This window comes from Diorhabda carinulata, chromosome X, assembly GCF_026250575.1.
Source record: "Diorhabda carinulata isolate Delta chromosome X, icDioCari1.1, whole genome shotgun sequence".
Lineage (NCBI taxonomy): Eukaryota > Metazoa > Arthropoda > Insecta > Coleoptera > Chrysomelidae > Diorhabda > Diorhabda carinulata.
In genome coordinates, this window is record NC_079472.1 from 66,362,212 (window position 1) to 66,378,971 (window position 16,760).

Genomic DNA, 16,760 nt, shown 5'->3' on the forward strand with positions numbered 1-16,760 from the left:
CAACCGATTTAAGTGTTCGAAAACTCAAAAGAAAGAAGGTGTTTTAGCGAGTGTTTTTAAACCAAAACGAACTCTGTAGCTATATTAGAATCTGAGATATAGATCTTTGAATGTAGAAAAATTGCCAAAAACCTACAAAAATCCATAACTCCACATTGATTGTCCAACTCAACCGATTTAAGTGTTCAAAAACTAAAAACAAAGAAGATATTTCAGCGAGTGTTTTTAAACCAAAACGAAGTCTCTATCTTGAATAGAACCTGAGATATTGAGGATAGAACGTGTGTATGTGAAAAATTCCTATAAGTAATGTACAGGGGGAAATCGCATTTGAGTATAACTTGAGAATGGTGAAAATTAGATTAAATTCGATAGTTGATTGCTGATCTGTGTATCAACACCTTTCATTGAGAAGCAAAAAAAAATTAAGCAAATCGGTTGGGTAGAACGCCTGAACGGAATGGAAATCATCAATTTTTTTAATATATAAGATTTGTTGGAAAAATCCAAGTGGCCTTATTTCTTTAAATTGGATATAGAACGATATCTTAAAGTTTGAAAGTAATGAAAGACTTTTTGCTGGTCGAATCCATTAAGAATGGGCCTTACACAATGATTACCGAAATAATAACAAAAAAATAAAACGTACCAATAGACATATTTTCATATAGTCTTAGCAGTTGGCAGGCCTCAAACTCTGCGGACTCCTTTAGTCTGATGCGTCATTCGCAAGTGACGTTCAACAACGACGTAACGGTATATTATGTTTGTGAATTGATATTGATATCAGAATTGTCTGTTTTATATGTTTTAAAGCTGTCTCAAATAATTCGGCAATTTGTCAATGTTATTTTGATCACAAAATAAAACGACAGAGTAAAATGTCAGAAGATAGAATATGTAAGCCGCCACGCTCTCATAACTTTCAAAGAGACGGGAGAATATTGTTCCGTGGAAGTAACCGGTTATTTCGCGTCATATAAATATTACAATTAGAAAATAGGTTCCAATTCTTCTGCTAATTATTATCAAATAGTACAACAACGAGCTCTATGATCTCAAGTTCTTCCACTTAACAAGTTTTAGATCTATAAACGGAAATAATATATTGTTTGGAACCAGCGCTATTGCAGCACATAATTTCTCATACAAAACAAGAAGATAATGATATCAAGCACTCCGATTCACAAGTATACACTTAAACAAAGTGAAATTCTTGATATCTTAATTGAATAAGTGATTCACCTTTCATAGCTCATATCTGTCAGACTTGAACTTATTTGAATTTTCAGTTGCAATGTGAAAATAAAAATTTGTTGAGGCAATAACAGTATATGAAGCTGGATCCTATGGATTTCCAGTAACAATTGATTTTAGTGAAAAATTCAAGCAATTCGACGATTATATTTCATTTTTTCCGGATATTTTACTCTTCATTGGAAACATAACTAGCAGCTTTGCTATTTCCATTCACCCTGTAACAATTAAGGGTCTAAATAGATGATTATACCGTAGCGACGGTCTTACCGAGGGTTTGTGAGTTGTCCTAGGGCAGGCCTAGGCAAACTGCGACACGCGAGCCACATGGCTTTTTGGATGTGGAGCTGTGGCTCTTTACTTTCACGTGAAAATATTATCGATTTTATCTACAAGAATATTTTAAAATCTAATAACGAGGGTTGGGCACCCATTCTAACTCTCAGCAACTTGCATTCGCTTTTATTCTCCTTATTCCCTGTGACATACATTATCATGGTCGTCAGCAGGGTTGCCACCGCTATAACAATCGTTATAATAAAATTTATCATATTTTTCCTGATAGATACACTCTGAAAACAGGAATGTAACCGATAAAAAAGTTTTCTTTATTTATTTCCTGAAACTTGTTCTTAAATACTTACTTATTTTGGAAAATATAAATTAGTAAAGAAGTTGTTGCAGCGGATATATTCTGGTATATAACTAATAAACTAATAAAAATGTAAATAAAAATCTACTTTCATCTTACCAGGTCGCATTGGCTTTTACTAAAGCCTTAAGAATAGCAGCATGTTTGGACGGAACCATATGGCGAAATAAACATATTGGAATAAAAGCAAGACACGGCCATAGACGGCGAAAACCAAAAGAATGATGGAAACAGCAGAGGTGAAAGTAATAGACAAGATAGCCGGAAAAACACTACTCGACAGGGAAAGAAGTGAAAACATCAGAAGATTGTGCAAAATAGATGACGCCAGAGAATGGGTTCTATCAAGAAAGAAAGAATGGAATGAGCGCATAAGTCATTTGGATAACAACAGACTGGTCAAGATAGGACGCGATAAATTCCCGTTGGGCTGAAGGAGTACCGGCCGATTTAGAAAAAGAAGGAGTGACAACCTTGAAGCAGGAACTAGGCAAGGATGTCGAAGATAAAACAGGCGACTACGTCTAATACACAAAAGAAGAGAACAGGGTTGTGACATTAGAAGTAATACATTAAAAAGAAGCAGATTATCCAGAATACAAATATATCAGCTTAGATACATTACGTCAAGTTTTATCAGCATGTGGTTTTAAACACAAAAAATTGAATAAATCGGCCATGTTCTGAAGGGAAACGCATTATAATAGTACACGCTGGAAGCAAAAAAGGTTTCATGCCTAATGCGTTATTAATAACTGCTAAAAAATTGAAAACTATGCAGCTGATTATTATGAAGATATGACAGGAAAACTATTTGAAAGTGGTTTAATGAACAGCTTTTACCTAACAGTCTACCACAGTCAGTAATCGTAATGGAAAACGCATCCTACCACTCACGGCAACTCCTCAAGATAGCAAATAGTAGTAGTAACAAAGCTCAAATTTTAGCATTAGTTCAGTGTTATTAAAGGTTAAAAATTTATTGAATTGACAAGCTGTGCAAAGAACAGGATCATACTCTTCTCAGACTACATCCTTACTATTGCATATTCAACCCTATAGAGTTAATAAGGGCAAACGTTAAATCAGAATTACGAAAATGTAATCAGTCTTCAGATCTCAGTGAATAGGTTGTAGAAATCTTAAAGAAATTTCTAGCAGCAGACCACCAAGAGCTTTGAAAAGATACTTTGGAATTGAAATGTCGGCAAGGGTTTTTATAATCTGCAATTGTTATTGGAAGAACTATACAAGTTAGGGTTGTGAGTAAGTGTTTAGTTGTTTCATTTTTTCCACGCAAATGATAGGTAATTATCTAATAATATTATCTAAATTGTTGTGAAAACGCTATACATATATATTAATGAATAAATATTTTTCCTTATGCGAGTGCTATTTATTATTGTCAACAAAAAATCTTGTGGCTTTTCAAAAACTTTGAAATTTTGCTAATTTTGTGAATGTTGGCTCTCCTGACACAATTTTTTCATAAAATTGAATTTGTTTTTCAAAATTTCCATTTTTTCCTGCTAAATTATCTTGACGCTTTTACTTCTGCGTTTTTGTTGTTAGGTAGATTGATATTAAAATATTCTATGAAATTCCTGCAAAACTATAAAAAACAGTAAAAAATGTGAAGCAAAATATGATACTGAGTGAATCCAAAGACTCACTCTACAGGAAATATGTCCAATTTTTGTACTGAATGTCGGAAAATTGTATAAAGGGTTGAGTAAACGGCTGGCCATGATGTGTACTTAACTCTCACGCGTGTATGGAGTGATCTGTTAGGTTGGTGATACCTAAAGCCGGGTTGTCACTGCGTGAAACAGTTTCGCGAAAATGTCTTCGGTCGACTGGACGAAATAAGTGTCCACAACTGAGTAAAGAGGTTGTAGAACTCGTAAATAAAGTTCTAGCAGCAGACCGCAAGAGCTTCGGAAAAACTGTGTTGAACATGTTATCGAAGAAGAAGATGAGTATGTGGTATCACCCTCTTTACAACCCATCATAATTTAATCAAATGATGATTCTAATTCAGACGATTCTGACTATCATTATTATTTATAAAGATACTTTGGAATTGAAATGTTTTTTTTTCTCATTCGGTTTATTTGCAAAGAATTTATTTTCCTTTATGGCGTTTGCTTCGAAATTTCGTTTTCCAGAAAAAAACGAATAGGGTACAAAAAGGGCTCAGTTCACGTCTGGTACCCTGTTTAAGCCAAACGTCCTTACAAGCAGGTACATTTCACTCGTCTACTTACGTTTTATAATTTAATATTTAGTTGGAACAAGTTAAATCGGTATAATAAAGATTTTCTTCCAAGAAGGACTACAATTAAGTGTATCTGTCTAAATAACTACCATAACAAGTATTGAGGGTGTTATTTCATCCTAGACCAAAGTGGCCTATAAATTAAATCTTAAGCATCAGGGTCGGCACTAGTGAACTTGAGTTTAAGTGAGTGAAATACAGTGGGTGGTATAAGAAGCGAAGGGTCCATTTGAATAGTTGTAGTTCTTAAGAAAAATAGATTTTTCTACCAAAATATTAGATAATTGGTCCACTAACACCAACGTTCTTGTGCTTTATTTTATCACACTAAATGAAATACATTGGGCCTGTAAATAGCATTGCTCCAGATAGGGTACCTATGATATATAAAAAAAAGGGCGCAGTTATAGCAGTTCGAACAGGGCGCAGAAAAGGTTATCTACGGTACTGTCCACTACCAATTATTACTAAGCAAATACGCATTTTTATTATGTTTTATATTTCCTATAAGTCCTTTTAAGGATATCTTTGAAATTTTCAAACCACACAACTATATTGTATGATCCATCATCCTGCAAAAATTTCAGCGTCGACACTTCCAGAGTTATTTTGATATTCCAGCGAATTCCACGAATAATGTCTTCCACTTCTAATTGCTGGTATATTTCATTCAATTTAATGATTATTTCCCTCTTCCGAACAAAATTTTGAATTAATGCAACGTCGATGCAAGATGGATACTTTGAAAGGTACGGAATATTCACAAACTTTGAGAATAGTCGTATTACCTCTATTATTCATTTCCAAAGCGTTTCAGTGTGCAAATTTGCAACAAAATACTCAACATATTTTATGGAGTTGAGTGACGGAGCGCGTATGATGTTCGATTGCATTTGGATCATATATAGCGTGCTGATGTTGTGATCAAGTTTCAAATGTTAACATTACTAGCGTTATCAAAATACATATAAGGGTGATTCCATTATAACTGTGATATTCAATGTCCTGTATTGTTTTTTTGTACTAGTCATTAATTAATAATCAATTAATAAAAATGTTGTGTTAATTGAATAATTCTTAAGATATTTAAACATTATTTTTATACAATATAACTTGCCACTTAAAGAAAACTTATACTACATCACTTGAATGTCAGTACCGTGTCATGTCCATTCCTAGAATTTACCGATAAATTATTAATTTTTTTTGTCGAAACAAATGATTTAAACTAATTACCTTATAAATTCTAATGTTTATGATCAAACTGAGGAAAATTGATGCACTTGTTGTTTAATATCTTAAGTTACCATGTCAGTACCGTGGATAAATGAGTCAGTACCGTGGAACTCAAAATCCGACATTTGTGTCTTGCTCGTGATACTTTGAAGTTGTAGTAAATTCCTCTTAGAGTTTTATTTTTACAGTAAAATAGATGAATAATATGCATAAAAAAGTTAGAAAAGTTAAATTTTAAAATCTTGAAATTTTGAATACAAAAAATCACAGTTAGAACGGAATCACCCATAAATAAACTGAACAGTTGCTATTATACAGATCTTGAGATTCTAAATTTAAATTAGAGGGATAGAAAAATTTAATAACAAAATAGGAAATAGTTAAATGTATTAACAAAGAGAGAAATGTCAATAGTATCAAAAATTTTTGAAGGATCAGATACGATTATACTTCGTAAAACGTAAGGGAGTTTGGTTTAAACAAGGTACCAGACATGATCTGAGCCCTTTTGTACCCCATTGATTGAATTATGAAGGGTTGTAGAGAAGATGATACCACATACTCATCTTCCTCCTTGATAATATGTTCAACACAGTTTTTCCAAAGCTCTTGGCGAGTCTGCTGCTAGATCATTCTTCACGAGTTTCTAAACCTCTTTACTCGGTTCTAGATACTGATTATGTTTTCGTAATTTTGATTTTACGTTTGCCCATGTGGGTAACTCTTTAGGATTGAATATGCAATACTAAGGAGGTAGTTTGAAGAGGATCAATTTTTTTGAGCAGATATTAATAAAGCATTAAACAGGAAACCGTCTTTGCTTCAACCGTATACTATTATAATGCGTTTCCTTTCAGAACATGGCCCATTCAAACAGCAATTTCAACTATTGTCAACTCAACTGAAATGTGACTGTCAAACCATGTTTCATCTAAATAAATTATTTGTCTATTAGAACTTCGGTAGTCTTCTATCTGACGTGAATAATCTTGTTGCTATCGAACTATTCTTGATTATTCGGTTATTGCCATTCGTTTATTCGGTTTCTTGTGTTTGAAATCACATGCTGACAAAACTTGACGCAATGCTTCTAAACTGGTATAATTGTATTCTGGATAATGTGCTTTCTTTTACTGTATTCTTTATTCTCAATACACTGTGCAATTTAATTGTCTTCTTTCGCCCATGGTTTAAAGAACGCCATATTTTGATTTGTTGCATGTTTACTAAATTTTATATGAGGACTAAACATTATTATCCATTTCTTAATTTGGTGTGAGTATTTATGAAATATCGATCGTTCCTTGCATAACAACTGTCTTCTGCAATTGATATTGGAAGAACTATATAAGTATTTGAGAAATTCACAATTATTTCTAGCTATTTTCACAGAAAATAACGATATTCAATTTTCAAACAATTTGACAAAAACAAAGGGGCTCAGCACCTTAAAGTTAAAATTAATCATACAAAGCTAATCTCAAATATGGAACACCTCAATTATTTCGAAAATGACTTGCATAATTATTTTAAATTTTAAAAAGTTCTTAATTAAAAAATAACTGTTTTCTTCAATAGAATGAATTCTTTAATAGATAAATGAAGGCGTGCCGGGGAAACCCTTCGGAACGTCTATTTATATTTTTATATGTGCATTTTTTCCGAATAAAAATATTATACAGGTTGTGTCATGTAACAATAATTTTATACCAATTTTCTTGCTTCAAATGCAACAACAAAGCAAGTAATGAAGTTCTCGCACTTTCGGCGCGAGGTACTATGGCGCATTTTTTACCAATGGCGATGAATGAATATCAACAAAAATCATAAATTGATTTATAAAACGAACTTCCCATGAAAAATAAGACAAGAAAAAATATCGATAATTTCAGTATTTAATAATTTTGTCTTCATTATTTCTTGGAACTTTTCGTAATAATTTGTTTATAAAATGAAAAATGAGCTCAAGTGACATGAATTGATTTCCATTGAAGCCAATAAACGTCAATTCATGTCATTTGAGATCATTTGATCAACGAGATCACAGAATTTCTTTCGTTTTGCAACATCTACAGCTATACAGGAATTGAGTGCAAAAAACCCGAACTCGCTATATGCTTTCGGAAGGAAGGACAAGAAAAAGACGGACCACTACGAAATAGCGCATTTTTGTGTCAAAAATGCGCAAAACAAAATTATCGTATATCACAATTTGCTACATTACACTAAATTGTTATTTCCCCTTTGATGAAAATGAGTAGAAACACTTCTATTTTTTTCTGATTTGAATTAAAAAAAAAATGTTAGCAGCAACTTGTCTACTTGCAAGACAGTAGTGATCAGTGTCAGTGCTAATATCGTTCCAATTTTGTTAAATGTATATGTTAATATCAGATAATAGTCCAATCAACAGAACTGACAGAAATAACTATTCTACAAATGAGTGTTTATGGAAACACACACAGAAACAAACGGAAGTTTCTCGCTTAAATCAAGAAAAATGTCCAAATTCGCCGCCTTCATCCTGAAAATTTTCGCTGTTGGTCTAATTACAATCTTCACTGAAAACATACGCAATATCCTCAAAATGTTATTGTTTGAGCAAGAATTATTGGAAATCACGTCATAGATCCTGTGATTATAAGAAGGAAATGTTTCAAAATCAACGGATCAATAGAATGACCGACACGATTTCTTGATCTGATTTTTTGCGGGGAGATATGTCAAAATGTTGTTGATAAAAGTAAACTCCTCAACTTAGATATTCTAAAGAGATTAATCACGTTGTAAGCTACGTTAAAAACATTTCTATACCACATCAGAATGTTACGAAGTCTTTTGCGGCGAGCATTTAGATCCCCTACATCAATATTACTTATTAGATTTTCAACGTAATTCAGCTAATCAGTGAAGAAAAATAATTTTCCCTTTTTAATAATAATAATAATAAAAGTAATAAATAACACTTGATATTTCTGAAACAGCTGAAGATAGGTAAAGAACATTGTACATGAATTATGTCTAGAATTTTTTGAAAATCAAAACATTAGATAATATACAAGAGGTTTCATTCAAAATAAGGAAGTAGGAACTGTCACAAATATAACTTTTTTATTTTGAAATACGCTTCTAAAAATACAAATCGATGTGCTTGATGGTTGGGAAATGATTTGAGATAATGAAAGTTTCAACTATACTGATGCAATGGAGGGTTTATTCAAATTTGATTGTGTGAATGCGAAATTCTTTACAGAATGGAAACAAATCTTCAAATTTTAGTATCATATTAAATCATTCAAACTTGGAAACTAGACGAATATCTGAAAAAGAAGAGTAAATTCACAGACATTTGTAGTGAGAGCTCAATATGATACAGATCTCGATAAATGTCAAGGATTTGTTGACTTAATTTCGCTATCAAAACAATCAAATGGCGATATGTTCTCATATTAGGTCACTTCGTATGGGTTGGTGACAAAGTAATATCGAGATAAAATAAAATACTTTTTTTTAACAACGGATAGATAGGTCATCGTCAATCGTAAAAGTTTGACCATTCAAAGAATTCTGCAAACTTGAAACAAATTGTAATCAGATGGTGCCAAATCGGGGCTGTATAGTGGATGTGGCATTACTACCCAGCTAATCTCCAATAGTTTCCCACGACTTGTCAAAGATGTGTAATATCTTGCATTGCTTAATCCAGTATTACGTGGTTTGTGCTAGTTTATATGTTTGCTCCATGATCGTATTCGAACTGTGTTATTGTACAAAACCCATTTTTCATCACCAGTGATAATTCGTTTCATTTCGTTTAAGGTGTATATCGCAAATGTTGATTTTTTGTGTTCAATGAATTTCTTCCAATTCGTATGGTACCCACATATTAAGCTTCTTAACTAGCCCAAGACAATTTGAATATCTTTCAATGGTTGTGAGCGATACATGTAGCCTCTCTGCAACCTCTCGAATAGTTATATGACGATCCTCTTCAATTTGTTTTGGTCATGGCCAGGCATAGCATCAGCGGTCACTACAACTTCTCATTCACAACAGTAGTCGTGTTATCTTGTAGTCATTTGATATAGAATAGATATAAATTCCACACTTTTGGTGTCGCTAATGTTACTTGAAGAGAAGGCACGAGACGACTGCATACGAAGAAAATGAAAAGCAATAAGTCATCGATCAATTATGAAAAGGAAGCAAGAAGGATGTTTCCAGATTTTGAAAATGAAACACTAGAAAGACAGCAATACTAAACTTATTAAATATTTTCGTGTCAATCAAGAACAATTAAAACATATCGTAGAACTTGTGGGGGAATATATGATACAACTGCCATCAAAAAGGCATCCTAAGCTCATATCACATGAAGAAAATCATTATCATTATCATTATCACTTTTATTGCACAATCCTTCTATTGGACTGATTCAATCAATAATTCGTTTTTTTTTTTTTGTTAATCGAATTTCGACATTTTGTGCTGACGCCAGATACGACGTTTACGCTGCAATGGTTCGAAATAACTAAAGACGCGGCGCAAAGCGTTTGAATGCCGTCTACGGTGTCCAAACGCCAACGTCACCGTGTGATAGAGACCACAACAGTACATTCTTATAGTACGCATCGTGACGCGTCGTAAGGTGTGACGCTGTACGCGGCCGACGGCGTTTATAGGAGACTATAGCCTTAGATACTAGTCATATGAAAATCCTTGATATATGAGAGACTGTCTCTTCTAATATCTTCAGAAGATTGTTAAATGGGCTGAAATAATACTGGACAAATGATGGATTCTTTTTTATTGAAGTTTAATACACGAATTCCATTATTTAAAACTGTCTCATATACATCAATCCGTCAGACTATTTCCTGTGCAGTTACTTGAGAATCATTGTTCATAAAACAAAACCTGCTAATATTCAGACATGTATTTTATTTGTTGCGGGTTTCCAACTTTATGGTTCCTTCCATCTACAACCAAAAAATCTTTTGGAAATGGAAGATTTCATTATATTTTCCTATAAACTTACAACAATGTTAATACCACCAGAATATGAATCAAAATATGGAATCCAAAATTTATAAAAATCATAGAAGCCCCTTTCAATATAATTGAGACATTCCATACTTATTATGTCAGTTATTCGACTATCACAATGAATTAATTTATTTTTCTGGACCATAAAGATATCAATAGAATACTTGACTTGTACTGGAAGCAGATAACTGGAATTTTCAGTATCATTCTGATCATAATTTGTCGAACATAGTTTGAAAAAGGGAAATATAAAAATTTTAAATATAAAAGCGTTCTCAAACAAGACGCTACTCTAGTTTTCAATATCTCCACAAACCATCAACAAATTTTTGACTATAATTGTACTTATATTGTGAAATGAATTATGTAGAACTCTCTGAAATCAAATAAAATATGATCTACATTTACTATATATATATATTTTTTTTGTCAGTTCCAGGTATAATCTGATTCTACCTAACCGCCAAAAACCTCGTCTAAAATGTGGATTCTTCTCGTTCTGCTGTCTACTTTCTCTTCAACTTTTTCTGGTGCTAACAAGAAAAGCTGTGGTGGTGTGTATACTGCTGCGAGAGGAGTCTTAAGTACGCCAAATTTTCCAGGTAAAAACAGCATACTAAAATTACATATCATTATTACAAATAATAACTTCCGATATTACAGGTCCCTTTAAAGTTCCTATAAATTGTGAATGGGTAATTGACGCTCAATTATCTTCAGCAGCAAATACTTCGATTGTTGTCTACTTAACTCAACTTTTTGTTTACGAAGGCTTGACATTCACAGAATATCAAATTTATGGTGACGATTATAAAATTAATCCAAAAATAATCCATACAGTGAACGAGACCAATATAAGTGTTACCAGATGGATAAAAACTTATCAAAGCTTTTTGGTAATACAATTGAAGTTATCCTCTGCAGATAGTGTGCATTTGAGAGTATTGGATAAATTTTTGAACGTATTTGGTTTCAACATTACTTATGAAATCACTACAGGGAGCGTAAGAAGTAATCCTTGTACCATGATGGATTGTGGATTCACTGGAAATTGCTATGACTATTACACGTAAGTATATGTATAATTGTTTATATATTTTCATAATAATTATTTTCTTCCAATATTTTTGAATTATTTTTATAACAATTCGATTATTACTTGGGCTAGACCATTTATTATTACTCGTCTTCTTTTCTCTTTGGGTTCTGGAGCTTATGTTAGTTATGTGCAATTTAACTATGATCGTGCAATTATTTCATATTATAATATATTTATTGAGAGAGAATTCACCTATTTTAAATGAATGATGATTAAATATGGAGCGTTACGTAATAGGATGTTCACGATCCATTCAACTATAAAATGCTAAGCACAAAAAACAAATTTTGATTCAATTTCGATTATCAATCAAATAAGCTTCAGTCTGTAGTTGCTACACAATGCAGGATTTCCAAATATCTTCTTCATGACCTGCATTACTTCATGTAACTCCAATATCAGATACAAAATGCTAAATGTTGTATTGCATTACTCCAATAGGGTTCGAGTTGCATAGTTCGAGAAAAAAGTAGTTTTAGATAGATTATATACAAATTTTATCATATCTTTTTTTTTAATTCTTTGATCAATATTTATATATTTATATTTAAACTTTGAATAATCTGAAAAATAGTTTATAAACCGTGATTTGAATCAATATAAAAATACTAAGACTAAAACACGTGATAAAGTTTTTTTATAATGCCAAGAAATTGCAATATACTACAACAAAAATGGTTTGAAAGTGTGCCAACATTTGAATCTAAATTTCAAATTTATCTCAATTATTTATAAGCTTTTACTTTTTAACGTGATCATGTAATGAACCTATAAAAGCTTTATCTACTTCTTCTAATAAAACCATAAATAATTTAATTGATTACTGCTAAATATTCGAGACGTGAGGACTAAGGAAACAATAATTTTTTTATTAGAACAAAGTTCTAGTTAGATTTTATCATTAAAAAACTAATTTTGAAACAGAAGAGACCTAAAATCATTTAGATACATAAACATATCAAAAGGTCTAAGAAATAAAAGAAATTTATATGTTTTTGTTCTAGGTCAATTATTTATTTTAATAAAGAAAGAATAGCACATGCTATATTGCCGGCAACGATAACCTCGTGCTCATCAAGCAGATAACTGCTGAATGTCTTTATTAAACCTATGACGTCACAACTGAGAATTGTTTTCTTATATAGTTGAAAATTTGAAATATTTGCGATTTTCAATAGAATATTTAGATATTTTTCTTCACTTTTAATTGAATAATTCACTTTCATATCAAGAACTAAAGAAATGGAAAGAAATAAACAGAAAAATAAATACTTTTTAGAAAATGCAAGTACCCTATTTATTCTTATTCAACGTTATAACATAGTATATTCTCAAAATGCTGTTAAGTTTCTTCAAAATTCATAAATAAATCTCTCCTCCACAATATCACCTGATCCTGCTTATCACCCAACTTTCCAGCTCGATTGTTTTTCCAACAACCACCATTTCCAAGCATTATATCCCAGAAATCACTAGATGTTTCACATCGACTTAAAATATTGACATAACTATTAATAATTCTACCACTTTCGAAATAATTTATAAGTCTTTGTAATTTATTGTCTTATTCAATAGTCGCACGGCCAGTTTCATAATACAATTAAAGTAAGCTTCAATTTTAAAGCTCCTATTAAATTAAGTTGCTAGTTTCATAATAATTGCGATTTAGCCTAAATGTCCTCTAATTTGAACTTTAAGGTAAAGTCGGAAAAGTTCCACTTTAGCAGATTAGTCTCCTTTAGCGTCAAAGGTCAAATGCAAACTTAGGTTATGTTTATGTCGAGATTCTAAGCTGTCCAAAACATTTTTTCAATAAGTTTTAAAAAATAAAAGTTTATGGCACAACAGCTAGATATCGTGCTACATTAAATTCGAGCTCAAGCTCATCCGAAGACAAAAATATTATTGTTTCGAAGACAAAAAGTATATCGACGTAGAAAAAGTTGTTTGGAAACATATAACGACAAGAATTTCTTCGAAAGATATTAAATAACTAAGCCCACATTTACGGCAATACTGAATCAAATTCGGAATGAGTCGTCATTTTTGAAGATATTATACTTTTCATATTTTTAGTTCACTATAATTGGGACGCAAACGTTTTCTACTTGAATAACACATTGTCTTGTAAAAAAATTTATTTTAGTATTTCCTAAAAGTGAAAATAAAGGTTTTTCAGTTAAAAGACATAAAACCAGGCATAATTTTAAATATAGAATATAGCATACAGACCCAGAATATTATATTATTAGTTAGTTATTACACTGTTTACACTAACACTACACCAACACTCGCAATTACACTGTCTGACGCGCGTTTCTATAACCAAGTTATCGTCTTCAGAGTCTGCAGTGAAAATTTTCAATTATTTCCAAAATTCACATTTCTTTTTCATTAATTTTAATACAACTACGAATAATTTGACTGATACTTGCGAAAATTTTTGAGATGTAAAAACTAAGGAAAAAATAATTAGGGTGATCTATTAATTGATAAAATTATGTAATTATTGAAATATTTTCACAAAATGATTCTCTTAAAAAAAAGGAAATCAAGAAAAACAATCACGGAAAACATATAAAAAGGTCTAAGAAGTTGAAAAAAAAAATAATATAATAATGTATATTGGATAATATATAGAAAAAATAAAACAATCAATTACGAATTTAAATCTTTTTCAAATATTTTAATTTGAAGTCATTTCTTTCTTGTTATCCTCTAACTCTTGTGCTTCTTTTCTTTCCATAATTTCAGTTTCCTTCTCCGATAATATATTTTTTTTGGTTGTTGTTGGTTCACAGGGTTCTTTACTTTGAGAGAGGTATATTGACGCGACTGTTATCAAGAATTCACTGAATCGTCAAATGCTACTATATTCTTTGAAGTACTCACATTATCCGAATCAAGACCTTTTTATGATTGTAGCTTTCGCTCGCTTTTGCTGTCCGACACTACAGTAGATGTACTCTGCAAAACACAACGGATCACATGCAAAACATCATGCATGCATCTTTCTACAAGTTTTCTAATTTAGCTTGGAGTTTCTGAATACTTCCCCCTACGGACACTTTCGCGTTAAATCCACTTTCAACATTTTTTCACGCTTCTTTCTAAAAGTAAACAAATGTAGATCAATGTACCACTGGTATCAATGTCCATTTCAAGTTTAATTTTTTCATTGCAAGAAAATTTGTTTTTGTTACTTCATTGTCAATAATATCCTTATATTTCTGCACCTCCTCAATTAATATGAGTTATTCTTCTTTCCCAAAATTGGTACTACGAGCTATTTTTGAAATCAATGTCAAGAATAAACCTGAATAAAAAATTATTAAAATAGAAAATAATAATTGTACATAAATCGTGTGAAACAATACTTACGATTGAAAATAATAAAAATAATTCTTGAATTCAATAATTGAAATAAAAAATTCAATTGAGAAATTAAATGAAAAATATAAACTCACCCCACCTAAGATCGATCCAAGATAAATGTTAGTGAGAAAACAAATACTTTTTAATACACGTTTCTACATTTCATTTCATTCATTTTTCTAAGGACATATATTGGATAAGTACAGAATATTGTCCGTAGTACCTATCTAAAACTTTTGAACTACGGCCAGACTTGCCTACCTCCTTTTAAAGGAGCCTTTACTTGATAGACTGTAACAAATCGGTTATGGGATCACTCCACTTTAAAGATTAAAGTGAATATCCCTTTAATTAAAAGGAACCTTTAGTTAAAGTGCCAATTAGGTTTTGATTATGAAACCTAAACAAGAAATAGCAAAGCAGAACCAACACCGACCTTACGAAATCATAAAAAACTATCACTTCCAATAATATAAGTAGACGTGATTAAGTGAATCACTCCCCGTCTAAAAATCGGACTTGCTCGAATCACATATGACCATTTTAATTGATTGTTTAGAATATAAAAAGGAACGAAACATGAACTAACCACCACATTCACTGGAGAACCTACTTATGAACTACTTAAAATACTGCAAACTAACTAATAAAATCTAGATTGTAAACCCGTATTGAACCTCATTACTCGCTAATAACCCTGCTTGGTTGATACGAATAAAAAAAATAGTTTCCTACAACCTAAAGGCTAATTTTCATTCAACTCTTTTTTATTTTTTTCCACATATTGAACATAACTTACATGAACATAAACACGTCTAGATTGTCTAGAAAATGACCAGTGAGCAGTTCAAGAAGAACTTGAACAAAAAGGATGACTCATTGCAAGTTGCTCTGTGGATCTCCCGAATACTGACTGATAGATTCACGGAGCAACGCCTTCGTCAGTCGCGTCACTCCGACTCCATAACTGTAATGTAGGATCGGAGGAAATACTCCTCATTGATTCCAAGCAACCTAGGACACAACAAACTTAGACAGATATTGTGAAAAATCAATCAATACCCGGCGAGCGAAGATGACTGACTGAGGAAGTGCTTCTTCCCGACCACATCACTCGTCAAACACAGGAGCTTCTGAAGAAATTTGGTCGAGTTGTTATGCTCCATCCCTCATATAACCGGGACTTCGCATCCCGTAATTGTCCCCTCTACCACGAGCTAAAGGAAAACATAGATGACAATCGATACAAGAGCAACGTTGAGCAGAGATCAATGGATTTAGGATACAAAATATGGAACACCACGTACAAGGTCTGGCAATTAAATAACTATACTGCGTGCCTAGAGGGCGCCCTAGAAGGGTGGGGTAAAAAACGAGTAATGCGTTGGGCATCTAGATATCTTGTCTATGCACGTCCCAAAACATATTTCCGGCACTATTTTAGTATTTGTGTAGTAGCGTATTTTTTTATCGAGCCGAAAAAAGTCCAACTGAGTGCTATAAATTGTTGCAAGAGTCCTATGGGGACAATTCTATATCTCGTGCGCGCGTTTTTGAGCGGTGTAAGCGCTTTAGTGAAGGCCGAGAGAGCACTGAAGATGACCAGCTTCAAGGTCGCCCTATGACTGTTTAACTCCGGAAACAGTGACCAAAATCAACCAAATTGTGCGTACAGATCGTCGAATTAGCATCCGGATGATTGGCGAGGCTGTAAACTCCGATAAAGAAACGGGTTGAAAAATTTTACACGGGGAAGTACAGATAACAAAAGTCTGTACGAAGTTGGTGCCGAAAAATCAAAGTTCTGATTTGAAAGA

General features: G+C 32.3%; 1 protein-coding gene across 2 annotated transcripts in view; it reads left to right on the forward strand.

Moving 5' to 3' along the window:
• LOC130902233 (uncharacterized) overlaps nt 1–16,760 on the forward strand; it is a 384,279-nt gene that overhangs the window by 242,124 nt on the left and 125,395 nt on the right. For both annotated transcript variants that reach the window (XM_057814189.1, XM_057814190.1), the window contains 2 exons: nt 10,903–11,071; nt 11,133–11,538. In XM_057814189.1, the coding sequence (XP_057670172.1) occupies nt 10,951–11,071; nt 11,133–11,538 (527 nt within the window). In that variant the 5' untranslated portion in view covers nt 10,903–10,950. The remainder of the gene's footprint in view (nt 1–10,902; nt 11,072–11,132; nt 11,539–16,760) is intronic.